This window comes from Cariama cristata, unplaced genomic scaffold (genome assembly GCF_000690535.1).
Source record: "Cariama cristata isolate BGI_N322 unplaced genomic scaffold, ASM69053v1 scaffold14097, whole genome shotgun sequence".
Taxonomy (NCBI): Eukaryota; Metazoa; Chordata; class Aves; order Cariamiformes; family Cariamidae; genus Cariama; species Cariama cristata.
Window position 1 is genome coordinate 7374 of NW_009628488.1, and position 27176 is coordinate 34549.

The 27176-nt window shown below is 41.3% G+C and overlaps 1 protein-coding gene across 1 annotated transcript in view; it reads left to right on the forward strand.

Moving 5' to 3' along the window:
• ARHGEF28 (Rho guanine nucleotide exchange factor (GEF) 28) overlaps window positions 1-27176 on the forward strand; it is a gene marked incomplete at both ends in the record, with an annotated part of 63990 nt that overhangs the window by 4433 nt on the left and 32381 nt on the right. The window contains 4 exons of the mRNA XM_009704847.1: window positions 1127-1199; window positions 5180-5226; window positions 6751-6811; window positions 26764-26894. Of these exons, the coding sequence (XP_009703149.1) occupies window positions 1127-1199; window positions 5180-5226; window positions 6751-6811; window positions 26764-26894 (312 nt within the window). The remainder of the gene's footprint in view (window positions 1-1126; window positions 1200-5179; window positions 5227-6750; window positions 6812-26763; window positions 26895-27176) is intronic.

The following is a 27176-nucleotide window of genomic DNA, read 5'->3' on the forward strand; positions in this document are numbered from 1 at the left end:
AGCCCAGCCATTGCAGGGGAGAGGTTCTGTATGAGAGGAAAAGAAATCTGGGGACTGATGAACACATATGAAATGGTATCAGGGTAATTAAAAAAAGCCAAACCAAGATAATAATCTGAAAAGTTTAACATAATTTATGGTAATTTAAATAATTTTGTTGCCTGGTAGTGGACAGATTTAGTAGTTTCCCAAGGAGGAGCTGACTTATTTCTGCCTGGTAGGTGTGGGAGCAGGAAAGTGTCTCACACACCAACAGATGAGCAGAGAAAAATGCAACTAGTCCCATCGAGATAGGGGACATAGCTAGCTTGACAGCTGCGTGGCTTTCCAATCTGTTTGGCTGCAGTGATCAACTCAGAGTCATCCCTGACTTTTTCTTTTGTATTCAGGTTACTATGCATTTTCTCTGATTGCTGCTCTGCTAGATGGCAAATACACAGGCAAGCTAACTGGAGGGAAAGACTAAAAGCAAGCAAAGTTGTAGAAGAAACTATGCAAAAGGAGACATTCTCTCCTCCACTCTCTTTGCTTATAATCTTTGAAGTTAATTGCTAAAATAAGGGACTGGATCTTAGCCCCTTCTTCCTTTTGAGCAGGGGTGACATAGTTGGTGTGTGTATCTGAGTGAGGGATCAGCCTGGCCAGGGCTCACAGATGCAGGGAGGGAGCAGCTCCTGCCTTCCAGGTTGGGTTTACCGTGTAGTCAGTGTTTAGTCCTGGTTTAGGCCCTTTGCATTGCTTGTCCATCAAAATTGCTTGCTTTATAGGGGTGCTTTCAAGGTTAACTAGACTTCTGAACAGATCCGTTGTGCAAAGCTGCTGTGCTGCTTTTCTTGTAGAGGAGGAGGTTATGAGCAATGAAGTACAAATGTTAAGTCTGATCCTTTGATCCCTTGTGTATTGTAAGCCGGAGGTAATTTCTCTCTGTAGTTGAACATATCTTATCGCTTTCCCTCTTGAGGAATTGCTGTCAGTTTCCTCTGGAGAGCAACCAAGTAAATGCTCTGTGCAATCTCTTATCAATCATTTTAATATTCCTTATAACAGTCTTTGATATTGTTTATAAGTTTTCAGATAAATGTCATGGGCATCAAATACAGTTATTGTCATTTTGATTTTTTTATAGAGTATTAATTCAAACCAAGTTGAGACAGTGGAAGGTCCAAAAATGCCCTGCAGTACAACAAGCTCTGTAGAAGGTACACTTTTTTATTCCGTAATGTTTCAGTCTTTAAAAGCTCTAGAAAGTTGGCACAGATTCAAACGCTGTTTATTCAGGAACATCACATGTTTCATATGACATTAGAGACCTGTAAGTAGACGACAGTGGAATACGTGAGTCATACACTACCAGAGTTGTGTAAATCGTGATACTCCCTACAAAGCATCAGTTTTCCGATGTCAGATTGAAATTGTGCACAAAATGTTATGGCATTTATAGTGACTGGAAGAGCATTAACTAATTTTATTGCAAGAACCAGAAAAATGTCAGAAGGTTCCGGGAGAGGGCAGTGTTTAACTGAATGAATGCTCCAGCCTGCAAATTCCAGTAACGCCACTTAAGTTAATAAAGATAGGAGCAGAGTAGTGTTTTGTATGAATAGTTTTGGGATTCCGCCCAGGCTTCTTAATGTGGCAAAATTCCCATGTGTTTCAATTAGACATTCAATATTTTGGTGAGCGGTTTAGCTCTGTAAGGATTGCGGGACTGTGCTTGCTGATGAGAACACCCTTTCATTACCAAAGTACGTCCCTGTGTACCTCACAGCAAACATCTCTTAAAGCTGAAAAGAAAATCACAAAAAAGGATCATTCTTCAGCATCGGAAGTGTGACACTTTGGGCATTTATGTATGATTGTTAGGAATTAACTGAAAATTTTCATCATTTGACCATCTGCTTATGTGGCTGGTGCGGTATATTTGGGTGAAGCAACAAGCTGAAAACTGAGCTGTGCGAGAGGCTGGGTCTCGCTCCGTGGCTGTGCCGAGGCAGCGCTGCTGAGGGCCGCGGAAACGCGACCACCTGCAAGCTACCGACAGGATCGGGACCAGACTGAGGGAAGGGAACAGGACTGCAGCTCCAGGTAGCATCAGCTAGGGACTTTAAGTGAATGGACAAAATGGGGACACGGTCGTTGTAGAGCTCATATTTAAACAGGTAGGCTGCCGTTGTTAGTGCTGCAAAAGGAGTTTTATACCCAGCTTCCCCAGCAGCATTCAGGCAACAAGTGGTCTGCCATTAGAAGGTAAATTTGCAGAGAAACGATAAGCAGTTGTTAGCAGTTGCAAACTGTGTGTCTGTTATTGTAAGCGTAAGAGGCAATTTGCCATACAGAGTTTGTGAATGACTTTGATGACGCACTGTGCAAATGCGTTGACTCTGGGTATTCATCTGAGTGCCGTACTCTTACCAGTGTGATCTTTATGCTGCTCCTTGGGGACAGAAAGTGAATGGCCTGGATTGGTAGCACTATAAGTGGCAGTAGCTTGGGCAGTACAGTTTCTAGGTCATGATTACCTCGACATTTTTCACTAAAAGCAGTTTTAATTCCGGCTGACTTGGCACAAGCAGGTAACAAACATCGGTGGGTATTGATTGCCCAGAGAGAATCACTAGTCTAGTCTCATTTTGGATTCGAGTTGTAAAACTGCTTGTCCTTTTATGCCAAAGATACTTGGCATAGATATTGGCATAGGCACACCTGGCTATTTGTGTTTTCAATGGAAACAGTACCCTTTGCATAAAGGCACCATTGGTGTTCTTTTTTGCCTGTATTTAAAAAAAAACCAACCAAACCAAACCCAAAAACTCACTTCAGTTCAACAGCAAGAAAAGTATGCCCATTTTGATAGTATCAAGGACCTATACAAATTGTAATAATCACACTTGCACGTTTTACACTCTACTTTGTGCCATGACATCAAAAGCCTGTAACTATTGTTTATATGTTAATGGGCAGAAAAGTTTTTTAACCTTCTGGGTTTTGGTATTATCATTGGTTACCATATTTCTTTAAAAGAGACTTTTTTTTTTTTGGCCTCTTTCACTGACCACCACCAAATCTAGACACTGAAAAATCATGAATGATCGTTACTGGTGACTAGTAGTCTGTCTTACACTCTCCGTTTGCCAACATTCAGGAGACCAAAAGAACTTTTTTCAAGATTGGGTTAAAATTGTTACTGCTAGAAGCAGAAATAGTATGGAATGGTTGACAGTACTTTTTGCTACATCCTCAGTTGCATTCAGTGAACTCCTATGTAAAGTGGCTGCCAAGCTCAGGACATTAATTTGGTGATTCATGTCATGAAATGATCCCCTCAGATTTTAAAACTGCTGCTATTCCAAGAAGTAATAACTACTCACTTCTAGATGGGCCTAAAGTCAAGATCAATAGACCTTTAAAACAATGCTATGAGAAGCCCTGAACTATCATTGAGTAGAGGTTGCTATAGTAGTACATTGCTTCTTGTGAAATGCAATCATACGAAAGCAGTGGGTCAGTGTAAGGTGATGCTACTGGTTTAGCAGTGAATCTCCCATAGCAACTTAATTAAATTCAAATACATGGAGTGATACATTATCCAGTGAGGATGCAGAACAAAAGGTGAAATAGCTGGTAATTTGGACAATTCAGTAGTTTGTGGTTTTTTTCTGTTTTCTGACCTTGAAATTCCATGCACATGGGTTCACTGAATACTGTTATCTGGAGGATAACCATTTGCTTCTACAGAATATTAGATACAGAGCAAACAGCTTTTCACTTCTGAGAACTGTGAAATTGAATAATAATAATGCCAATTGCATGGCAATACTGTAAAAAATATCTTCCCGTTGAAGCTTTTGAAGTAAATTTCTGCAGCTACAGTTACAGAAGAAATAGTCTGTTCCTTCTAGCCGAAAGGTGATACCTGCGATGCTTTGTTTGATGGCACTAGTGATTTTGTGTTCTGCTATTGCACTCTCTTAGAATGCAAGGGGAGGTATATATGTGACTGCTGCAGAAGGTTAGTTAAAGAAGGTGGATTAATTAGAAATTAACGATCGAGATACTGATCAGCATGGACCCAGTCCTGACTCCTGCCAACATCCGGGGACACAGCTGAGGTCAGGGCAACAGGCGCACTGGTTGCAGTGGCGCTGTAATTGCATCCCAGAACTTCATATCCCAGAGACCTGCAGGTTAGGTGGGGTGGTTGTTCCTGAAGATTGTGCGATTTAGATAATCAGCAGCTGTCTCTGAATTGTTTTTCCAAAGATATGTTATAGCTCTTTTTTTAAAAAACTTGAGTATAGACTTTGTGCAATGCCCAGAAAGGACAGAGGTCCTAAAACCCTACATTCCTCAAGGCGGTCCTCCAAACCACCCTGTACTGGCTGCTGAGTCGTACTTAGTTTTACTGTTTACTGGAGCTGGAGAATGGAGAGGGATTGGTGTACCTGAGAACAGATGTGAACCTTGACCTGAAAGATTCAATATAAGATGAAATGTATTTACCAGCATAACTCTGGCTATACAGTTTTTGTTATTTAAAATAAATTTACTAAATAATAATGCTCCTGGAAGGCTGAGTGATGCTGGTGTTCATTTGCATTCCTGTAGCTGGATTACTCCTCTTTGCTGTTTCACAGTTAGTCACTGAGGCTGCGTTTGGGCAAAACTTGCAGTGTGATCCTTGTTTCGCATATGCTGTGTCCTTCCTCACAACCTTGGGAAGAAACCATTAAAAAGAAAAAAAGACTGGCAGAAATGAAGTTATCTTTTACTTTTTGGGGTGAAAATGCAAGGTCTAATTTCAGAAAACACATGAGGCCCCTGCAGAAGGAAAGCAGAGCCCAGCTGCTTGGCAGAGTGGTGCTAGAAATCTTGTTTTTCTGAGCATGTGGGGGTTAATCAGCAGTTGGCTGACAAATCGCCATGCTTGCCTAGCCTGAACATAACTGTGACAAGAACATAGCACTTGTTGTGTGCATCCAGCTCGCATGCTGCCCACGGGAACGCCGCTGTGGGGAGATGCATGGGCGGCCCATGCCCATTGTTCTGGCTCGCCTGCCTGTCTGCCTGCTCCTTGTGTCCCTCCTCCTATTTGAAAAAGGAGAGAGACCAGCAGCAGAAGCCAAAGCAGACCCAAACTGAATTTGCTTGTTATTAAAGGCAGGAATCTTTGCACTTACAGGTCCTGTGAATTTGTCATCTGATGATTTGTCCCAGGATGATACAAAGGTACAGATTTTCCTTATACAAATAGCTAAGCTTTGTTTAGGTTGAGGAGCAGCAACCTCTGCTTGGCTATCTGAGCACCTCCCAGAACTAACAAATAAATAAGGTGACTAATGCCTACCAGATAGCATTTTCTGCCTGTTCTGATCCTGTGGGAATAGTTACATGTGTTAGGTGATTATTATTTGAAGGAACTTGTTATGTGGTTGTGAGCTGAAGAGCTGGATTGGAGAAATGAGCTCTTCTTTTGGACCAGAAAGCTCTTGTGTTTATGGTGAACCTTAGTGCCTTCAGGGAGCTTGCAGCTCAGCTGGCAGTCTTGTGGGAGCACAACCTGTCTTGCACAAACTTCATCGTTGGAAATGGCATGATTCGTTACATCGGAGGGGTTAGCCTCTGCGAGAGACTTAGTGGGTAACTGTGAGTCCATAACTGGGCTTAACTGGGAAAAATGCTTGATGTAAAAAATACGACAGTTCCTATTGTCTTCTATGGGGAGGTATCTTAACAGCTTTTGCAGGGGACCAATATTTGTGAGAAGTCTCATTATGGTTAGTCAGTTGTATTTGATCTCTAGTCTTGTATTCTACTTTTTATTTATATGTATCTGTTTACAAAACCAGAAAATCTTTGCCTCTGTTTTTTTTATCACCTTTTAAAGCAGGAGCTTGGTTATTAGCTTGATTGGGTATGAAGCTAAAGAAGTGAATTGGGTTAAGAGAAACAAAATCTGGTAAAACCTGGCAAATCTGTTAAAGGCAATATCCTCTTGATAGCCAGTGACTTGATTTTTTTAATAACATTTGAATTTAGTGGAAAGTTGTTGGACTGCCACTTTTGTTAGGTCATTATTATAAAAGTGATGACCTCTTTAGTTTGGTTTTTCTAATTGCCAGCTGTGCAGAAGATTGACCATTTGTTCGGGATTCACATGTTGCTATTGTAATCTATGTCATCTCAGAACCATATCTCTGCAGTATGCACGCATTTCAGACTCTATGTTGAATATGTGTGCTAGGGCAGAGTGTTGCAGCCCTTGCTGGGGGGAAAAGGTTCTGGTACCATATTGACTGTTTCTTGTTTTGATCTAGAAGAAAGGCCATAGTTGACTCTATAAGAATGAACTGACCTATGATATTTCTACAGGTGTGAACAGCTCAGGCATTAGGGAAGGAGGCATCTTAGAAATATATTGCTCTTTTCTCCAAAACACTGTATATTGGCTAGTTAGGGCACAGTTAAACTTTGTAAGAGCAAGCTGAAAACTGTGGTTTGCATGGAAGGTGAGATATGGTTTGGTCTCTTCTTTGATTATGTTTAGAGTTTGAGTCCATCGGGTTCATGTGCATGTGTTAGAGTCTGGGAGTGGCATGCTGTATCTGTTGCATTTATTAAAATGGCTAAAATGAAGTGACTGCTGCGTGATAGAGTTTGAACGGAATTCTGAAAGCCTATAGCACAGCTTGCAACCAAGCACAAGTGCAACTATTTGTCTTCAAAAGCACAGCTCAAGTTTTCTGTTTATAGCCTTTCCGAGACTCTGTGGTTCCTTCTAAAGAAAATGAAGGTCATGTCCTGTTGAGCATAGGTAAGAAATAATTAATCATTTTAACTTCCCAAAAGCTATTGATATATACTGTGATACCAAATACGCACAAGGCGGTTTCTTTAAAAGAAGTAAATGTCATTAATGTTGCAGCCTAGCTTGGCAAAAGATCAATCAGTTATACGTATGTCAGAGAGGGAACTTCTTTCAAAGTGTCTCTAGTATAGATAGGTGGTATATGCAACAATACCATGATACTCTAGGATTTTTCAGTACTATATTAACTGTTACAGGAACAACAGTCTTGTAAACAATTTCTGATAGAGCCAACATATGTGTCTGAAGATGAAATGAAGCATGTAGCAATGTTTAGATGCCATAGCAGTAAGTGAGTTATGGGACTGACAGGAGAATATACCCAGTTGCACTAGACAGTACATTTAGAGGCTGAAACTCAAATGGAAAGGTGAGTATTTTTGAGTTTGGGGAAAGCTCCTAGAACAACATGCAAACATGGGCTCATGAGAGGCACAGCAAGGCAGAAAAAGATGATGAGTAACTAAGCTCTGTCAGTGGGAGCTGCTGTGCCAGGCGGAGACTGCCAGCCTGGCGTCACTTGCCTGTGGTCCAGTGCTGAGCTCAGAAAGAGCAGCCCAGATGGTGGCATTCAGACGGCCCATATGCAGACTTCGGTGGCTGCAAAATGGAGTTGCTCTGTGTGTGTGGAAAGGGAGGGGATATATGTACATGAATGGGGGTGGTATACATTAGAGGGAAACGAGCTGACGTAAATTCAGAGACACAGTTGTAAGATAAGAAACTGGCAGATAATTTTAATAATCTCATTAAAATCATCATCTAGTTATTTTTCTGGTTGTTGTTATGCCAAATGCCCATACTTCAACCATTTAATCATGTTTGTCTTGCTCTCCCATCCAAGGAATACAGGAGCTGCATAAGAGAATTGGAAGTAGTAGCAAAAATATTAGCATTCACAGTTATCCTGACTTCAGTGCTTTTCAGCATAGGACAGTGTAGCAGTCCTTGCCTTGTTCAAAAATGCAGTGCATGTACATGTGATGTTAGTGGTGGTATGACCAAATTGGTTTTGTCAAGCAAGACTAAAGCATTGGACTGTATCTCAGGGCAGAAGGGGGTGGAGCCATTGGGGAGTGATTACGGTTTGCTAATCTGAAGCCACGTCTGCTCCAGTCTCTGCTCCACTTATACCATCTGGAGGGAACATAAGGTAGCTTAAAAGCTGACAGAGTTGAAGTTCTCCACCCTAAATTATAGCTGAAACTTCTTTTTCTGACACTTGAAATGCCCTTTTGTTCTAAGGCATCATTTGCACAGTGCTGCTTATGACAGCTGGAACAGGAGCCAGCCCTCTGGCTTCAGACTAGTTCAGTCTTCTCTGATGTTTGGATGGGCAGCTGCAGCAGATCCTGAGTCCTCTGTAGGGAACAAGCAAGTGACTTCGACCATGGTTCATATTGTTAAGAGTGGTAGAGTATAGATTCTTGGAGGAGCTTTTGGGTAAAAAAAAAAGGTGAATTTGCATACAACTTGGAACAAGATTTAGGTGCTTAAAATTTGATTTAAATAGATTTTCTTAGGCATCTTTTGTATGTATGAAGTAAAATTATAAATATGGATATCAATGCGTAGCTATACATATATCTGTACATATATACACGTGTATATAGATACCTTTTGTCCTGAGCATAGACTCAGCTTATATTAAACTAAGAAAAATTCCCTGTTGTACCTCTTAGCCGAAAAAGAACCAACCTTCTGTCTCTTCCCTAAATTCTAATTACCTTGTAGTACACTTAAGAAGTTGGCTTGTTTGTGGAGAAGCTGCAGTGAAATCAGTTCTGCTTGTTTTGGAAGTAAGTCACCATAACTGAGATTTTGGTTGCCCTATGTAGGGACTGGACCATGGACTCGCTGCTGACTGCACCGTGGGCTATCCCTATCCATTTCCCAGTGGCGTAGCCCATCTCAAGTTGGCTGAAATGCTTATAACATAGACATCTGATGGGAGTTTGCTGTTCACCTCAGCAGGTCCCGGAAGGCCTGTGTGAGATCTGATGGGGCTGAAGTGCAGGCTGGGGAGTGAGTAGGCTATTGGGTGTGCAATAAAAGGTAGAGTGGGGAGGGACAAAGAAATGTGGAAATAGAGTTTGGTGACAACCAGAAGTTTATAAGTTGACTTAAGCTGGTTTTATGGGTTTATTTGAATGTAAAAATTGGTATATGTTCTAACCTGACTCATATAACCATATTGCTAAGTGTTGTAGTTTTATTACCCTGGATTGTTTTGAACTAATTTTAAAAAAATTGTTTGCTTGGCACTGTTGTTAAATGGCGATGTTTTTGGCAGGAAAAGCACACAGTAGGGGATAAGGAGAGAAATAAAAATGGTTGTCAGTGGGGGAGAAGAAGAGGGAAAACAGCTAAGGGGAGTTGAGTGAAGAAGAATGAATAGAAACGAGCAAATTCTGGAATCTCACTAGGAAGTTGGACGCGTAAATCAGGACTTCTAGGAGCGAGAATGTGAGTGCTCTTTGAATGGGTACAAATTCCTCCACTTCTGCTTCTCACTTCTTTTTCCACGTGATTCTTGCTTTTAGAAACCTTTACCAAAAATAAGTCTCACCATGGAATGGTTTGAGTTGGAAGAGACCTTTAAAGAAGCAGTGCCTCCTGGAAGGGCTCTGCTGTTCCTGCTCTCTGTTTTCTTCCCCAGCCTGCCCTTTTGGGGGTATTGACCGTTCTGGCTCTTTCCCCACACCCAACAAAGTTTTGGGAGTGTCTTTGCAGGGGTACTTGCAACAGTCAGTAGGATGCTAAAAGGGTACCAGCTGTCATTGTTCCCCGTCATCTTCATCTTTGGGTTAGGACCTGGCTGTTTTAGGCACCATTTCACTCTTGTAGTTAAATTTTGAGAATTGTAGTTCAATTTTTTGCTGAAGAGGCTTCTTGTCCTCCAGTGTTTCTGGAGAGCCCCTGGGGTCCCACCTCTGTGAGTGTCAGGGTGGGGATGGGCCGGTAAGAAGCCACGTGGACTACAGACAATGATTTTTGGGTTTGCCGTATTCAAGAATTGAAGAAACAAGACTAAACTGTGGGGCACAACAAGATGCTAGACCAGGCTGAACAGGTGCTTGTATGGAGGCTCCCGAGTTTAGTGCTAGTCACACCTGCCAGTTTTCTTCCCCCTCTCTCCTCCACTGCAAATTGTTAGAGATCTGGTTTGTGTTTACAAGGCGGGGGGGGTACACCAACTTTTTTTTTCCTTGAAAGAAAACACACTGGAAAGATTGAGAGACAAAAACAATATCCAGTTGGCGAGAGTGAATGAAAGAAACAAAATGGAAAGCAACAAAAAAAGGATATTTTTTTTTTCTTTCAATATTAAGCATATGTACTATTGCCAGGCATTGTCATCCTCAGAGTCAGCAACTCTGTACATTTTGGGAGAGAGTTTGAGAGGTGACAGCTGAATGCTGTTGCTGTTGGGCATGTGACAGTGTTAGCTGGGCATGTGTTTTTAAACATTTATAATTCCTTCCTGTTTTACATAGCTGGTTTGGAAAGAGGATGTTCACAAGGCCATTTGTAAAGCTGTAAAATTTTCTTTTTTCCAATAAGAAAAATCTGACCTCCTTTTTTTCCTCCAAGGAAATAAAGCTTTTTTTTTTTTTTTTCTCTAAACTTCAGGAAGGCAGGATGATGTTAATTTTTCAAAATATTTTCCCTGCTCTCCTAGTTACACTGCCAATGACCTAATGGTGTCTGTCTAATCTATTCTGTTTGCTCTGCTGGTGGTGAAAAACTTCTGCAAGCCACGTTCTGCAATTCGAGAGGTAAAAATACTGATGCCAAATTTTTGGCAGTTCACTGTATGTGACCAGGCAGCTACAAAACATTTTTAGCAGAGTCTGCCCTTTGATTTTCATGGTTCCCCAGAAATCCCAGTTTAATCACAGTCCAGTTTAAGGAACAGAACATAATGATCATCTTCTGTGTGTAAACTGGTGGGGCTGCACTGTAATCCGCAGAAAAATCTGTTTTCAGTGTTGCTGTTTTGTTCTTTTTTAAGTAGATTTCCTTACCCTTGTTGGTAAGACTTAAAAAAGGTGTTTTAAGATAGAAAAAAGCATGGTCCTGCTGTCTGGAGTTCCACCTTTGTGCAGTTTTTGTTAGGTTTGTAAAATGATTAGTTTTTCTACTTATTGTGGTCACATTTTTTCACTCCTTTTTTAGTGTTCATTTGCTTCTTGGTTTTGGTAGACAAAATGTTTGCATTTGGAAGTGTTTTGAGTCTAGTGTGGCTGTTTTGACATTGGAACTACAGGAAATAATTTTATGGTTTTTATGGATAGATAAAAGTGAAAGTTACATGTTGCCTATTGGGACAGTTACAAGAGTCTTGTGATTAAAGCTATGCAGATCTTTTATGTTTCTGGTCAGTTTTATCTTTTCCTGGCAGCTTTCAATCCTATCATTCTGTTATGTATGCTTTGAGAGACGTTGGGTGATCCGGCCACAACATCTCTAGTCCAGGAGCTGCAGATCTTCACTTCAGTTTCTGTCCTTAATGGATTTACAGTAGGACCTTGGTCATGTCACGTACCTTTTCCCTGGATCTCAGTTTTTGATCTGAAGCAAGAAAGACCATAGAGAGTGAGGTGAGAAAGAGGCATTGCAATGCTTGGACAATTGGAGATGTGCAAATACTCAGACTGGCTGTGCCGAAGAAGTTCAAGAAGGTCAGTTTGTGGTAAAGGAGGCTTTTTTAAAAACTCATTTTTGGTCCATAGGTAGGTGGTCTGAAAATGGCAGAGAAAAATAATAGCTGAAGAAAACTACAGAGTTACTGCTGCAGCTAATGACTGTGGCAGTTGCACTCTGCCCTCTTTTGCCTGCAGCTTTCAGAGATCTTTAACAACCAGAGATCTAAACAGCCTTTAAACAACATTTAAACATGGCAGTAGTTTATTGCAGTAGATAAAACATATTATAATTTGTTTGGAGTGTCTATAAACAACTAAATATTGAAGATTGCAGAATAGTTGACAGTTACAAGAAGGTATGGGAAGTAAAATCTTCCTGGGATATGAACCTGAACTGAGCTTAATTTAAAAGCCGTGGAGAAATCTGGAAGAAGCAGCATTAGGCACTAAAACAAGCTTGTTCTTGTTTCTTGGAGTTTCTTCCACTCTTGATATTCTGAGACATTATAATTCAAGTTGAACTCAAAAGGAAGACAGAAAGAAAAATGAACAAGTTATAAACATGTGCTGTCTGGCTTCCCAGAACTTGTCCTCCTCCTCTGCCTAAAATCCAAAACAAATTTGCTCAATGAAATAATCCTTCACAAAGAGGCTCTTTTTTTTCCTGTTGTTTAAATAAGCTCTTTTGCCTGTCTTCTGCCCGGTCTTATTTCACGCTAACATAAATAAACAATCTGGGATATATCTAATGTCAAGTTACTCTTTAAATGTGAAATATAATCCAGAAATACATTGTGAAGAAAACAGTGGTAGTCTTGAAAGTGCACACATGAACACATTTCTCAGCTTTCTTCCTCCTTTAGAGGCAGCCCTTCCCTTGAAGTCTTCCCTGAAACATGGAAAATTGGATTTTTAATGAGATGGGTCTTTGGTGAACTTTTTGGCAGCGCAGGCTGCCAGCGTAAGTGTAGACTCAACAACCAAGTCACTGGCGAAACTTCAGTAGGAGCGAGGTCCAAGTCAAACTTGGGTTTGCTTTCATGTGAGGCCATGCATGCTCTCCGTGTTGCTGGGGCTCACACAGACCTCCGTGGAGCCGAAACCAGGAAGACATTTTTATTGACTCTAGCCCTTAGTTCTCAAGCTTTTGCAAATAAACTCCAGGGAGCTTTCAATCAGGGTACAGGACAAAAAGTGAGGACCTTTCCATCTGCATTTGTACTGCATATCCCAGCTAGTCTTTTGATGTGAATAGATACTGGACAAGCAGAGCATTTAGGCAAATTATCTCATTATGTACTTTGTTAGAAGTACTTAGTGGTTGTTTCAAGAGTCAGGGCATACCGACCGCTGTCATGTGAAAGTAGTATTAATGAGCTTGTTATCCTAAACCACATCAGGTGAATGGTGCGGTAAAAAAAGGAAAAAAAAAAAAAAACCAGAAAACCAAATCTGCAATCAGTCATGAACCAGACATCAGAAGGGTCTGAGTTGGAGGAACGCTGTGAAATCCTGACAGTGGAACAGTGAACTGGACAACACGAAGAGTTCGGTACAAAGCCCAAGACAATGCGGTAGGCATGCCCACTGGCTCTTTGGAGCTACACTGAATCAGGATTGGACAGAGGTCATGCTTTTGCCTCAATTTTGTAAAAACTCTGAGCCCTTCTTCGTCCCAGTCTTGTGGATGTTCTCCAAGGATCTTACAGTACTAGTATAGTTTATGCAAAGCTGTTTTCCTGAAGTTTTTAAAGGTACATTGCTCCTTTAGTTTATCAGAGAAACAAGATTTAAGTACCACCACTTACAAACAGTTGCTTTTCAAAAGAGGTAAGTATTGCTAACAGCTCTTTGTAGGATAATGCATCATTCATTGAATATCACGAACATGATATTTTTAGCATGAAAGTGTTATTCTCGTTATAGCTGTTCTAAGTGTAGTTGTCACCCTGGTTTCAAAGAAAACTTTAAAAGAACAGCCTTAAAAATTAATTTAATAATTCATATTGTAATTAGAAATATACCTACAGGGGAGTAGTAAGGAGCTAGGTGTAAATTTAGATGGCATGTTCTCCTCTTAGTTTGGATGATTTGCAGCAGCACTGTCATTCCATGTGCCCTGTCTGGAGTTGGTAAAAGGATATATCCATGTGCAAGTAAACGCAGTGGAGCATAAAAACTCTTGGACTGTCAGTCTAGCTTAAAGCAATCCAGAAAGCGGCGCACACAGATTGACTCTGCATCTCTTGCAGCCTGCCGTGACTGCGGAGTGTTTCAGTAAACTTGGGGGTCTGTGTAGAACAGTGTTTTTGGAGACGGGTAGGGTGGCCTGCTGCTCTCAGCAGAGTGTCTGTGAAGGCAGCAGCTGTTCTGTGTTCATTTCCAGGCTGGTGTCCAAGAAACTGCACAAATAAGTCAATGAAAATTTTACCCAAATTTATAGTACCATATCACTATTTTGTATTTTTCATTAATGTTTCTGGTATCTGTCTGCACAGCATCTATAGGAGACACTCATTACAGAAAAGGGTCTCTCGTGCGGGTGGGTTTTATTGTCAGCTGTTTGGATGGAAGAGTGGAGAACACCTGCATGAGGGGAGTTGTGAGCGGGAGGTTTGGGGACTGGGAGGGTCAGGGCCAAGTAATTTCATGTCAGAATGTGCCTAGGTTTGATACTTGAATTCATCCAGGACTACACTTTTCTGAGAGAGCAAAATCTGCCATTTTAAACTGGTAGTGGGAGGAGGAGGCTTCGCGATGCTAAATGCTAATGATCTTTCACTGTCTTGAAACCTGTGGCTTCTTTGGGATTAAAACAGTGGAAAGCAGATGTGTTTGCAATGGAAAGTGTGCAGCGCAAGAAACTCCCTGTTCCTCCTTCCCCTGCCCTGCTCCCTGCCCTTCCCAGCCCCTGTCCCCCTGCAGGTGACACGGGACAGGGAGCCTGATGCAAGACAAGTGGGATCCACCAAATACTGTCATATGTCAGGCGGTGATGATGGGCAGTGACTGCCTGCCTGGACCTTTTGGTATCCACATCTGAACAGCTTAAATCCCAAGTTGCCATGTTACTTGTGGGAGGTCTCGAGAGATCTCTGTTCACAAAATAACAAAATAAATGGGCCAGTTCCCTAAACCAAATGCATGAATTGCCCATCAGAAATTTAGCAATAAGGAAGATCATAAAAAGAAGTAGGGGAGGTCATCTGCCAAGATCTTAAGGATCTGGCCTTGGTTCTGTGTTTTTTCAGTGATCGATTCATCAGTGATTTGGGAAAGGGAAAGGGGGAGAATAGTGGTGTGCCAAAGTTTTTCTGACTATTCCGGTATAAACTTTCATAAGAAAGACCCAGGTCTTTGGTAGAGAAGAGAGGTAGTAAAAACAATGTGTGTGACAAGGCATCCTACCAGACCTGTGAGGCTGTTACTGACAGCAGTCTGCACAGCCATCGCGTCATCGTTGTGGGCAGGTGGAAGGAGCATTAGAGTTTGGAGGGTGCTTAGTGTGTGGGATCTGGTTTGTAGCATTTGCTTTTAGTTGCCTTTAATTCACATTTGCTCAGTTTTCAACACCATTGTTAAGTCTAATGTACAGTAATGTAGATATTTTGTCCAGGTATGTTGGCTGATCTTCTCTGTGGGAAGATGTGCTCTGATTAGTGAAAACAATGGAATGAAGAGGGTAGGAAAGCCATGTGTGCCTGTGGGTCACACAGGCAGGTGGAGAAGATCACCTAGCCCTTTCTACACCGTCCTTCCTTGTCAGAGCCTTCTCTGCAGCTTTGGGAAATGATTGCAGGCTCTGCTGGTCCGGGGGCAGAACCAAGCTGGAAGCAATCAGCTGCATCCCTGATGTCAGGGGAGACTCTGTGGAGAGTAAATCGTCCAGGGCATTTTTGGCAGAGCTGCTGTTCAGGCAGTTCTCATCTCACCTGTGTCCAACAGTGACCCTCTCCAGCCTTGTTTCTGGGGTTGGTAGCCCTGCTTTCCATCCCGGGTACATCCCTTCTCCATCTGGGGATGAGGCACTGGGGCCAGGGGGGTTGTCTCCTTCTGGTCTGCCCGAGAGCGAGCGAACTGCCAGCGCATGGTTTAGCAGTGTTTGGAGAGATGGAGCCCACCAGCTCGGCGCCGCAGGGGTGTCCTCTGAGTGCGCCGGGGAGGTGACAGTGCCGTTCTGTGGAGACAGCAGATGTTGGTGACATTCCTCTGCTTCCTTCCGTCTTGCCACGAGCTGCAGGAACGGTCAGACAATAGACAATAGACTGTAATATCTCTGGAAAACATTTATGTCGTATGGATGTGTTTTGGCAAGCATTGGGTGAAAGAATTTAAGGCATTACATTATTTGTCAAAAGCATTAGCCTTAGGTAGTGCACACAAAAACCCCATTTATTCTTTATCTTCACATCTATACCTTTGTATACATAATTGAAAACATTTTTTCAGTGGAAAGTAAGGTTAATATTTTCCAGCTAGAAAGCACCTTTTATCTCATAAGCTGCCAGATCTCTGTGCCAGCTGCATGACAGTACCACCACTTTGGAAACAAAGAGTGGCAGGTGAAAAGTGGGTTGAATCATCCCACGAAGTGCAAGAATGGGAAAGAAAAGTATTTTTGGCCAAAGATTGTAAGGGGAAAACCTTTGTGGCAAAAAGCAGCCTGAGTTCTTTCACAACTGAATAAAGTTTTATAAACTAGAAAAAAAAAAATCTTTCACAAGGCTCAAACAGAGCAAATAACGTGAGTGATATTCAATTAACTCTTCAGAAATAGGAGTTAGATTTGATAATTTATCTACGTTTTCAGACTGCCATTGACAAATTCTCGGGTATGATCCTACTCAGAGGAGATTGCACTAAGCGGGTGAAAAGCCTAAGAACTTGGCCAAGAAACAGAGGATAAAGGGCAGGAGTTAATGTTCAGGTTTTTATCACAGCAGAAATTTAGTAGCTGGATTCTGTGTGTGTTATGTGATAGGGCTGCTGTTGGAAAGTTATTTAACAATCCTTAATTACTCATTTGTATTAGAAGGCTTTTAAATGAACACTACTAGTTTAAGAGAGGGAGCAGACAATAACTGAGCAGTCAATAAAAACATTTATGCAGTGTACAGAGGTCGTTCAGGAAAGTAAATGTCTCGGCACGTAAAATATTTTAATGACATTAAATCAGCTGCATTTCTGCATTGTCAGTGTTTTTTTGGGTTCTGGTTAGCCCTCCCTGGACTAAACAGCAGTCCAGGAAGACCAATGGGAGTGAGTAAGTGTATTTTATTTGAATGTATAAGTGACGAAAGCCAGAATTGGTCAATTTAGAGAAAATATGCACAAATGGAGATATCACGGAAGTAAGCAAATTTTACGGTTTCTCATAAAGCAGAACAAAGGAATAATTGCTAAAATCGGAAGGTGAGAAATTTTACAGTCAGTGTAAAACATGGAACTCTTTCTAAATGTAAATTGCTGTTCACCCAGGAAGCATTGCCTTTTGTACACATCTGAAATGAAGACTATTATTCCAGTTGGTGTTAAATACATCCAAGGAGCGACAGCACACACTTGGGTAGGGAAAATTGCTGTGTAAAGGGGAAATCTTTTATGTTGGAGCAGTTGGGAGGATATTTGCTAAGCGAAAAAGTTATCCAACAAATGTGCTCCCTCCTTTCCTTTTCTCTCAAACTGCGACCACGGTGGGAGGCAGGCCAGTGCCCTGGATGGTGTGCAGGTGGGAAGGTGTACGTCAGCGCCTGCGTTCCTGTATCCCCAGGGGATTTATCAGTGCAATTTGAACCTGACATTCCAGGGAGTGGAGATATTTTGAAGTGGATGCTTAAAGCATGGATTTATATCCTCTCTGTATTTTCAGTCATCCATTGTCTGTTGTAATTCCCTGGGGCTGTTAATTATATATATAAATCAAACAAAGTCTATGGGAGTGTCTAATATTTAAAGTGAAAGTCTGAGGCTTCCAGCATCTGGGGTGAATTATTCTTTTCAGACCTAACAAAGCTGGCAGAACTTCAGTTAAGGGAAGGGCAGAACAATGATGAGTTTCAACTGTGTTTTATGTAATTTGTGCACTTTATGAAGTGCCTGTATAATAATTATTTTATCCCTGAAAACCTGATAGATACTTTTCTAATGGGTTTTGAATTAAATTTGCATTTGAATGGCATTATTTTCTTTCAACAAATACTTTGTTATCTCCGACTGAGATGTGGATTGAGGAATCACTCGAAACATAATACAGAAGTAGTGCTGCAGACCTTAGCAGCCTGAAAAATAATTGAAGTGAAGGAAGGAATGTTAACAAGCTCAAATGTCACCATCTTCCAAAAACTGACATTTAAGCCTATCCACATTCCCGCTCCTCCTTTATGTGGAATACAAAAACACATACATTGTGGGGTAACTAAAAGAAATGTTTGGTGGAGTTGGTTAAGAAACAGTGGACATGTTATTTTTGTATTAGGTCTTGTATAGCCACATTTGAGCCTGTTTTAAAAAAAATGTAGTTTGTGTAGTGTAAAGATGTTGGGGGAAGGGATAATGAGTTCCTACTGAATACTAATTGCCTATGAGTTGTTCAGGGAGACTGTATAAGAATGGACGATTTGTTGTAAATTAGTCACTAGCTGTATTGTGCATTGCTGTGAGGTTAGACCAGAGCTGTAAAGGTGCCAGCTCTACAAAATCCTTATGATTCACTGTCTAACTTGGTGACTGTGTGAAGGAGAAAATACTATTCAGACTAAAAATTATTGGAAAGAGAGCTCTTCTAATGATAGTGTAATCTTTCTTTATAACACTTAAGCTTTAAGCTCAATTGAGCTAGAAAGATGGGAGTGACAAATTTTGAGTCTGTTATCTCTGCTTTTCCAGCTGCAATATCCCAAGATCTGCCAAAGTTGTGAATGCTGAGAGGAGGGGTATTGCTCTGCAGTAATATTGGTTCCAGCAGATTGATTAATGCTCTTAACTTACTGTTAAACTTTGGCTTCTTTAATTCCAGCATTTTGCCTGTCCTTAATTTGAGAGTCCTTGTAAAACCATTTTTTAACATGGAAACAAAGTTTTGAAAAAGCTTGCAATAATTTGTTTACTTTTGAGATGTATTTTCTCATTCCTTACTGGGTCCTATTGTTTTCATTTACATCAAAATGGAAAGGTGAGTTAATGATTCATTGGCACACAGTGACCTTACAAATAGCTCTGGACCACGATGCAACAGCTCCACTCAAAGCTCTCATACTTTAACCTCCTTGCTTCTGCCATAATATTTGCAGCCTGATCTGTCTACATGCCTGGACGCCTGAAGAGAGCAAACATTTACAGCTTCTCCCTCCCCTGTGTTTAGTGGGCAATTTGATCCTTCTTTGTCCATTCCTTTATTTTACATCAGTCTTAGACTTGTCTTGCTATTGAGAACAACAAAGTGCAACTTTGGGAATCTACTCTCTGTTTATTTAGCACAAAAATGGACTCAGACTCAGATTCACCTTTTAATTACTCTTGGCCTTCCTTACCTAAAATGAGGATTCGAAGAAGAGCATCCAAACCAGGTAGAAAAAGCTGTCTTCTTTTAAATGACTCTTGCTTGATAGTTCTGCCTCCTTTTCATTGTCCGGTTGTGTGCAGGTGGCTATAAACAGCTCGCATGAAGTAGATTTTCCTTCTGTCAAAAGTCTACCTCACTCTTAGTTATGCTTTTGTAGGTAACGGTGTTAGAATTTAAATAAGAAGAAAGTGTTTTGTCCAAATTATGTACTGTTCTTTAAAATTGTTCTTATTTCTTTACTTTCTTAGGGCTTTCTTTTCTTCTGGTTGCAGCTCTGACACCCTGGGAGCTGCATGGCACAGCAGCGGCTGCAGAAAGCTCTGCTGGTTACAGTTGTTTTCATTTAGGGAGAATTCTGTAATTCAAATATGCCTCAGCAGCTAACAGGAATTTTTTTTAAACTTATGTACAAAAATCTTGCCAGAATGAAGAAGGAAATCTTTTGCTTTCTGTGAAAGGGTCAGTGACTCTCTTAGGTGGCACGGTCAGTTACTGTCCTCCTTTGTGGAGAAGTCTTTGGGAGGTAAGCATTAGAAATGTTGTCAGTATGATAAAGGGGATCTTAAGGAGGTTGAAAGGCACTGACCAGCAAGTTTATGTTAGGAAGAATTGTCACTGAAAGCTTTAAGATGGAAAGATAAATTTTTACTACATTTAAAAGCAAAGAAATTAAGAGAGAGAATGGCAAAAAAAGTGATTTGTGCTTCCTTCCATAAACTTGCTTTTTTGTGTTTCAGAAAGGGAAAAAAACAAATAAGAGAGGCAAGATTGATCAGTGTCATTAAAGTCAATGAGCCAGGAAAATCATGTTTACACAGACTGAAACTTCAACCTAGTTTTAGAGTGAAAAATGTGTACAGGATGCGCATTTTAATATGCAGAACGCTTTACAAACTTTCAACTTTTATTCATGGGGAAATCCAGTATTTTGCAAGTGCAGAGGAGTTTCTGAAGTGTGTATGGATGCACATGGTTTGCATGAAATGGTTTGCAAGTTGCGTGATGTATGTTCTTTCGATCTCTCATGAGGACTCGTTTCATCTGTAAATGCTGTAGCTGCGCACTCATCCTCCATGGCACTTTTGTAGTTATTTTACCTATAGACAGCTTTTTTTATTTTTAATAATTCACCTGTTGTAAAGCACTGATTACAGATTTGGTGTTTGCATGTTATAGTATTGCATCTTGTTTTCCATCCCTGTTAATAGTATACAGTCATATGTGGCTTGTATGCACAGCTGACCATATATGTGGGGTTGTTGGAGCAAGTAGGCACTCTTGGGTGCATGTATATGTTTTAGTGGTAAAGTCCAAGGGTTCACTTGTACTTGAGGAATTGAAATCCTGGCTGCTCACGGGCTGGGAGAAGTGCCTCTGCAAGGGAACAGCAGGCTCATGATCTATGCTCGCGATCCGTGGTTTTTTTCCAGTAGTATCAGAACATGGCCAGTTGATCTTGGCACAAAGGTGTGGGGCATGTACCTTGCAGCTGCATTTCACTCATGCAGGAGTTCAGGTCTCCGGGAACAAGAGACTTGTAGTGTCCAGTGGGAATCTGTGCGGTATTCTTCCTCCCCACCCCAAAAGTCATGAAGTCGCTGTGTACCTGCGCTGGATGCTCCAGCTGATCTGGGTAATGAAACATGAGTCTCCTCCCTTCCCCTCGAAACCATCAGGCTCTTGGTTTCCAGTGGGAGATTCCAGAGCAGAAAGTCTTGAACCCCGCTTTGCACCATACGCATCAGCGTTTTCAGATTTTAAGTTCCTTTTGTGCCCCAAGGTTAGCTTTTGTCCCTGCTCGGGGACATCTCAGACTGGGTGGTGGAGCCCCTGCCCTCCTCCTGAACTTCTCAAGGCTGGCAGGAGCCAAGTGCAGGCTGCACACCTTCAGGGCCATGCGTTGCAGACTCCCTTCCTCCTGCTGAGGCTGCATGTGCATGGCATAATTAAAGGTTAATTAGGCTCAACAGAGAATGTGAGCATGGCCTGTGTCTTAGTGATTGGGCTGGGGAGGGGGTCTAGGTTTTGCTCCTTGCTGCAAGACCTCTCCCTGATGGTATTTATTTTGTTACTAATGTGAAGTGGCTGTAAGGCAGGTCTCTTCTCCCCTCCCTTTGTGCTGCATAGTCCTACCTGTTCAGGGGCAGGGACCCTCAGAGCCGTTTTGGAGGTTTTAACAACCTTCAGGGGTGCTGAGAATATTGGTCTCTGACAAGTCTGTCCTGCTATGCTGGGAGGGGAGTTACACGACGAGTTCACTTGGGCAGAGGTGGGAATTGAAAATGCGCGTCCCGTATCTTGGGAAAGTACTTTATCTGTTGTGCTGTTGTATTGAAATGAGACACCAACTTATTTCTGTTTGTATATTCATTTCTACAGTAAGTAAGGCACCTGCTTCAAGGAAGGAGGTCAGGGCTGTGAATCCCATGTTGGGAAGGGGTGCTTTCTCATATCCTACGTTTAGGTGACAAAGACAAAGTCAATAACGGACGAGTGCCTTTATGCTCAGTGTTTCTTAGCAGCTACTTTAGGACCACATCTTGAACATGATGGTATGATTTCTAGCATCCAGATGCATGATCCTCTCCATGCAGTATATGGGAAACACAGTGCTTTGATTTCCACTCCATAGATTTAGGACAGTTAAGTGTTTATCTTTATGACAACAGCTCTTCAAAGCCTGCCTTGCTTTACGCTCCGTGTAATGCTATTCTTATGTACTTGATTAATTTTGTTGTCATGAGGAGTTGCACTGTCTGAATGAAGCACTAAGACATCTGAATTACGGATGCAGATCCCTCATTGAAACAGGTTGTATGATCCACATCATGGAGGTGCATGTCACTTCAGTCAACCACTTGCCAGGAATGTGTGGACTTCTTTCTCTAAATTCAGGTGACCGCTTCTGGATTTGGAGGAGTATTTCTGCAGTCCTGCATGACCTGTACGCTTTGCTGTCTGCATTTTTTGCTAACTTCATAGGTCTGTTATTTCCAGTTATACATTAACCTCTGCTCAGATTGCTGGGGGTAAATGTGATGAGCTGTCTGAAAACTATTTGTTGTATCTAGAGAAGGGAATTTGTAATTTCTTTCCTGACTCTCGACTTCGTCATGTTGATGTATTTCACTTCTCTTTTGCTATGTGCTCTCTCATAGAATGAATTAAGTTTTGAGTTTTGTGGAAAAACAGTCAGTGTTATGTTCTTGCCATTTTCTGACACAAGTCATTCAAGGCTGTATATTTTCTTAAGCCAACATAAAGCATGTTTTGAATTATGGCTATGATGATCATCTGGGTTTTTTTAAAGTATTTTTATAAGCTTTTGTGCCTGGTAAAATGTGCAGCCTTTGCTGTGTAACTTTGATGACAACATTATAGAAGATGTAGAGAACTTTCACCTAGTTATTCGTTGGTCAAGGTCTTTTCTTTTATCCATGTTTGGATATTATCCTTCCCAGCGCTGTGGCTTTTGTTCACTTACATCTAAATAACACATACATCTTTCTCAACTGTTTATCAGGCAGATGGCAGAGCGCCACAGGCTCTGCTAAAAGAGATGAACCTTTATTTTATTCTTTTCCTGTGGTTATGGCACAGTATACAGCGAGAGGGTGTTCAGCTCTGACAGGAGGATCAGCTTGGTGAGCTGTGCGTGGTGGGTTGTTTCAGTACCAGAGACAATTCTGCTGTGTCGTATTTGGGTAATTTTTACCTTAGTAAGCATCTTGAAGTCCATTACCAACACCTTACAGAGCTAAAACTCTTTGGAACATCTTCACTCTCACAAGAAGGACCAGTTTGCTGTGTTATCTCTCTTTTCATAAGCTGTGCTGAAGTTTTGCACCTGCAATGAGAATAAGCATTTTGAATGGGTAGGGCAGATTTTTGAGACATTGTGTTTGAAAATGCGTTTTGTTGATACTCCTCATCTTTTGGGTAAGGACAGCCTTGCTCCATATTACTACTGGTACCCACTGCAGCAAGCTATTACCTGCTGCCATGTTCACCTGGAGGGAGGGTCTGCTGATGGTCCCCACAAGATCGAGATGACTTCTAGCCAGCAAGGCAGGCTGGAGGCAATTAGTGGGGCTGTAGGAATGTAGTGTGTGATGTGGATATTTGTGATGGTTTTGTCACTTTTTAAACTATGCGGGCCTGTCCAGTGGAAATCAGTTACTAGCACAGTCAGTTTGTAATTAATAATACTCTCCCCTGCATTCAGCAAAGCCATGAAATACTTCTCTTGTTACAAAGTTAGTTTGATGTAGTTGTCCCTTCATGCATCCTTGAAACTGGAGGGCGGAGTGGGAGTAGGGAGGTACACTGGGGTCATATTGCAACATGAAGCCCAAAATAACCTGCGGCCTTTTGTCTGTTCATTTAAAACCCCAACAAATATTTCTTTAGACATCTCACCTTTAACAACAGACTGACTGGAGCATCTCCAGAAAAACATACAGCTTTTAGCAGTGATAATCAATAAAGATTTACCAATGGAAAATACTGCAGATAACATATTTTGATATATTTTCTTGTATTTGCAGCAGCTTACTTCAGAAGTTGTTACTTAGGTTATTACTGTCTTACAGAATATTAAGATAATGTAAAATGTGGTATTAAAAGTTGCTATATAAATAAAAAGGTGAAGTAGTAGGGGGATTTTGTAATTTCTGACTCGGGATGTGTGATTCGTAGCACAGTACATTAACTGACTGTAGAGACCCCAGCAGTGGGGACTGTTGCTGAAGTCAAGAAATAGTCTCCATGGGCTCAGGTTTACGCCATGATTCAGGAATCCCTAGTGCCTGAGCTGTTTTTCAGGGGTATGTATTAAACCTTTGCAGCCTAGCACTGGAGCTGGGGACTGTCCTTGCCAGTTGTACACAGTGGGTTTGTATACGAGAGGGAGTGCGTGCTGGGGAAGGTAATAAGCATATAAGAAGCAATGCAGAGCCTGGCTTTTTTTTTTTTTTTTTTTTTCCCTGGTTGTTGGTTTAAGACCTGCCCTTGGAAAACTTTACTTGCCACAAGAAAGTACTGCCAGTTTTGGCAAATCACATTTCCCTTTGATGTTAGCTGCCAAAGTCTGATGAACTGCTGTAGAAAACAATGCTTTTATACTATTTATAAACAAAGGCTTTGGGATCTTGGCAGACATGAGGAAATGGTTTTTAACTTTAGCGATTCTGAAGATGGCAGTCACTAAAATTATGGTAAAATTCTTGTAGGAGGGAGAAGCAAAATGAGAAGTGTAAGGTTGTTTTAATGGTATGAGATCCCACAAGGCCTGCCAGGACTAGAAACCAAATAATTCATAATGTGCCATTTCTAAATGGGAATTTCCAGTTTTCTCTAAGTATAGAGCTTACTGTTCTTGGGCTTTATGAGATAGCATCTTAAAATTAAATAAAAGCTCTGGTGAAGCATTGTAGTTTTGGCAGTGGTCTGGGACTTCCCCCCCCCCCCCAAAGGAACAAATGCCCCAGACCATGATAAGTATACTTTCTAATCCAGTGCCATTTCTTCATTATAACTTTTCTTGCAATCTGATGACCGTAGGCATCTTGGATGGGCTTTGAGCAACCTGATCTAGTGAAAGATGTCCCTGCCCATGGCAGGGGTGTTGGACTAGATGATCTTTAAAGTTCCCTTGCAGCCCAAACCATGCTATATAATTCTGTCATCTTCCAAAAGCAGTTACATTGCTTAAGGAATGTAGCCTGGGGAAAGTCTTCAGTGGTATTTTTTTCCTTTCCACCTTTGCAGAAAATAAATTTCTGATGCAGACTAAGGAGGACTTTTTGCATGGTTTTCAGTAACAGACAAACTGAGGGTGCTGGTTGACAACTGGCTAAAGATGAACCAGCAGTGTGCACAGGCAGCCAAGAAGGCTGGTGGCATCCTGGGCTGTATCAGACATAGTGTGGCCAGCAGGACTAGGGTAGTGGTCGTCCCCCTGTACTCGGTGCTGGTGAGGCTGCACCTCGAGTTCTGTGTTCAGTTTTGGGCCCCTCACTACAAGAAGGACATTGAGGTGCTGGAGTGTGTCCAGAGAAGGGCAACAAAGCTGGTGAAAGGTCTGGAGCACAAGTCTTATGGGGAGTGGCTGAGGGAGCTGGGGTTGTTTAGTCTGGAGAAAAGGAGGCTGAGGGGAGACCTTATCGCCTTCTACAACACCTGAAAGGAGGTTGTAGCCAGGTGGGGGTCAGTCTCTTCTCCCAAGCAACCAGTGACAGGACAAGAGGGCATAGTCTGAGACTGCACCAGGGGAAGTTCAGGCTAGAAATGAGGAGGCATTTCTTCACAGAAAGGGTCGTTAGGCATTGGAATGGGCTGCCCAGGGAGGTGGTGGAGTCACCATCCCTGGAGGTGTTTAAGACAAGACTGGACGTGGCACTCAGTGCCATGGTCTAGTTGACATGTTGATGTTAGGGCAAAGGTTGGACTTGATGATCCCAGAGGTGTCTTCCAACCAAATCGATTCTGTGATTCTGTGAACTGGAATTAAGTTTATTGAGAGTTCTGATTTTTGATATTTTGCTGGATGTGATACTTTTCTCTATCACATCATTCTTATGTTGGTCTATCTCAGTTCACTTCCAATGGCAATGCTTGAGCATCTTAAAATAAGGAAAATTACATTACAACTGTGTAGGCTTTTTTTTTTTTCAGCTTGTTTTCACACCATCTAGAACAAGACGCGTTTCCACTTTGTCAAATTTTGCTCCTTTTACAATCAGAAGATAATACGAGGCCTTAACTACCAGCTCAAATGCTGGGTTGGTGCATGCTTTTCATACTTTTAAGCAGCTTTAAGAGAAGTGGGCCTGCAGGACAGACTGACAGTTTCTGTAGCACTTGGTTAAGTTTTCTGCTGCTCAAAGCCATGAAATAAAGAGTCAGCCCATGTGGCTTTTTATAGTATTTGCAGTCATGAGCACACTATTGAAAACTAAACTCTGAACTTCTGTTAATGATTTCTGGCAAAACAGATAATTTCTCATTTTAGTACCAAAAGCAGATCAGATGCAGTCTTCATCCCAGTCATCTTGTTCATGAGTCAAATCTTGATTGATTGCTGTCACCCTGTAAAGGCACTATCAGTGGTATTTCATTTATAGCCCTCCTACAATTTTGTTGCTGTTTTTTGTTTTAAGAACAGTAATCTGCTTTATTGATTTAAGATTAGTGTTTATGTGGCTTCCAGTAGGTAGAATGCTTTAGGAGAGTTGTTATTTGACTGCAATTGAACAGTATTCCATTCATAAAATGTATCAGATGTTATGTATTTAATGTATAGGTCAGAATCAAGCATATTTCAACCTAGCTCATAAATCTTATTGTGTGTACTTCTGCAGCCACAGATGTCTGCAAAGTTCTGGCGTAGGTGGAAAATAGAAGGTTTTACTAACCAAGATACAGGAACACTTAGTTTAAAGTTACATGAATGATTCTGTGGTACCTTTTGGAGTCTTGACAACTATAGGCTTCTTGGAACATATAGCAAATGTTAGGCAATTACAAAATGGGCATATTTTTGAGTGGCCTCACAAATATTACTCAAATATTAATCCTAAGTTTTGGTGTGTAATGTTGGACTTTGCCATTTTTATGACAGTACATATACATGAGAAGAGCATAGTTTGATATTTAATGGCATATTTTCCACAATTTCTTTTTTCCAGAGCAGAGACATTCTACCCTTGACATTCTCAGGAAACTCAAGGCTCCACCTACTTTCTTCACTGCAACTAGACTTTCTGCCATGCTGAGTGGAAGTGATGAAGTATATGCAAACTGCATGGTGGTAGACAAAGTAAGCTTATGTTTGAACTTCTGGCAAATTTTTCATTGTCTTCTATTAAAGTAACTTAACTTGTGTGATAGTAAGATCTTGTGGATCTGTCAGCCGCGGTGTGTGGCCAATTAATTAAGCTCTAAAATAAAAACAGTAATACCTCACTCTTCTCAGCTATATTTTGTAACCCATTTATGAGGTGCCTTTTAACAGATTCAGTTGAGGATAGGAATTATTCTCCCTAGCCTGTAGGGAGAGCTGTAAGGCATCTCTTACTGTCTTTTCTCTGTGTTTCTGAGC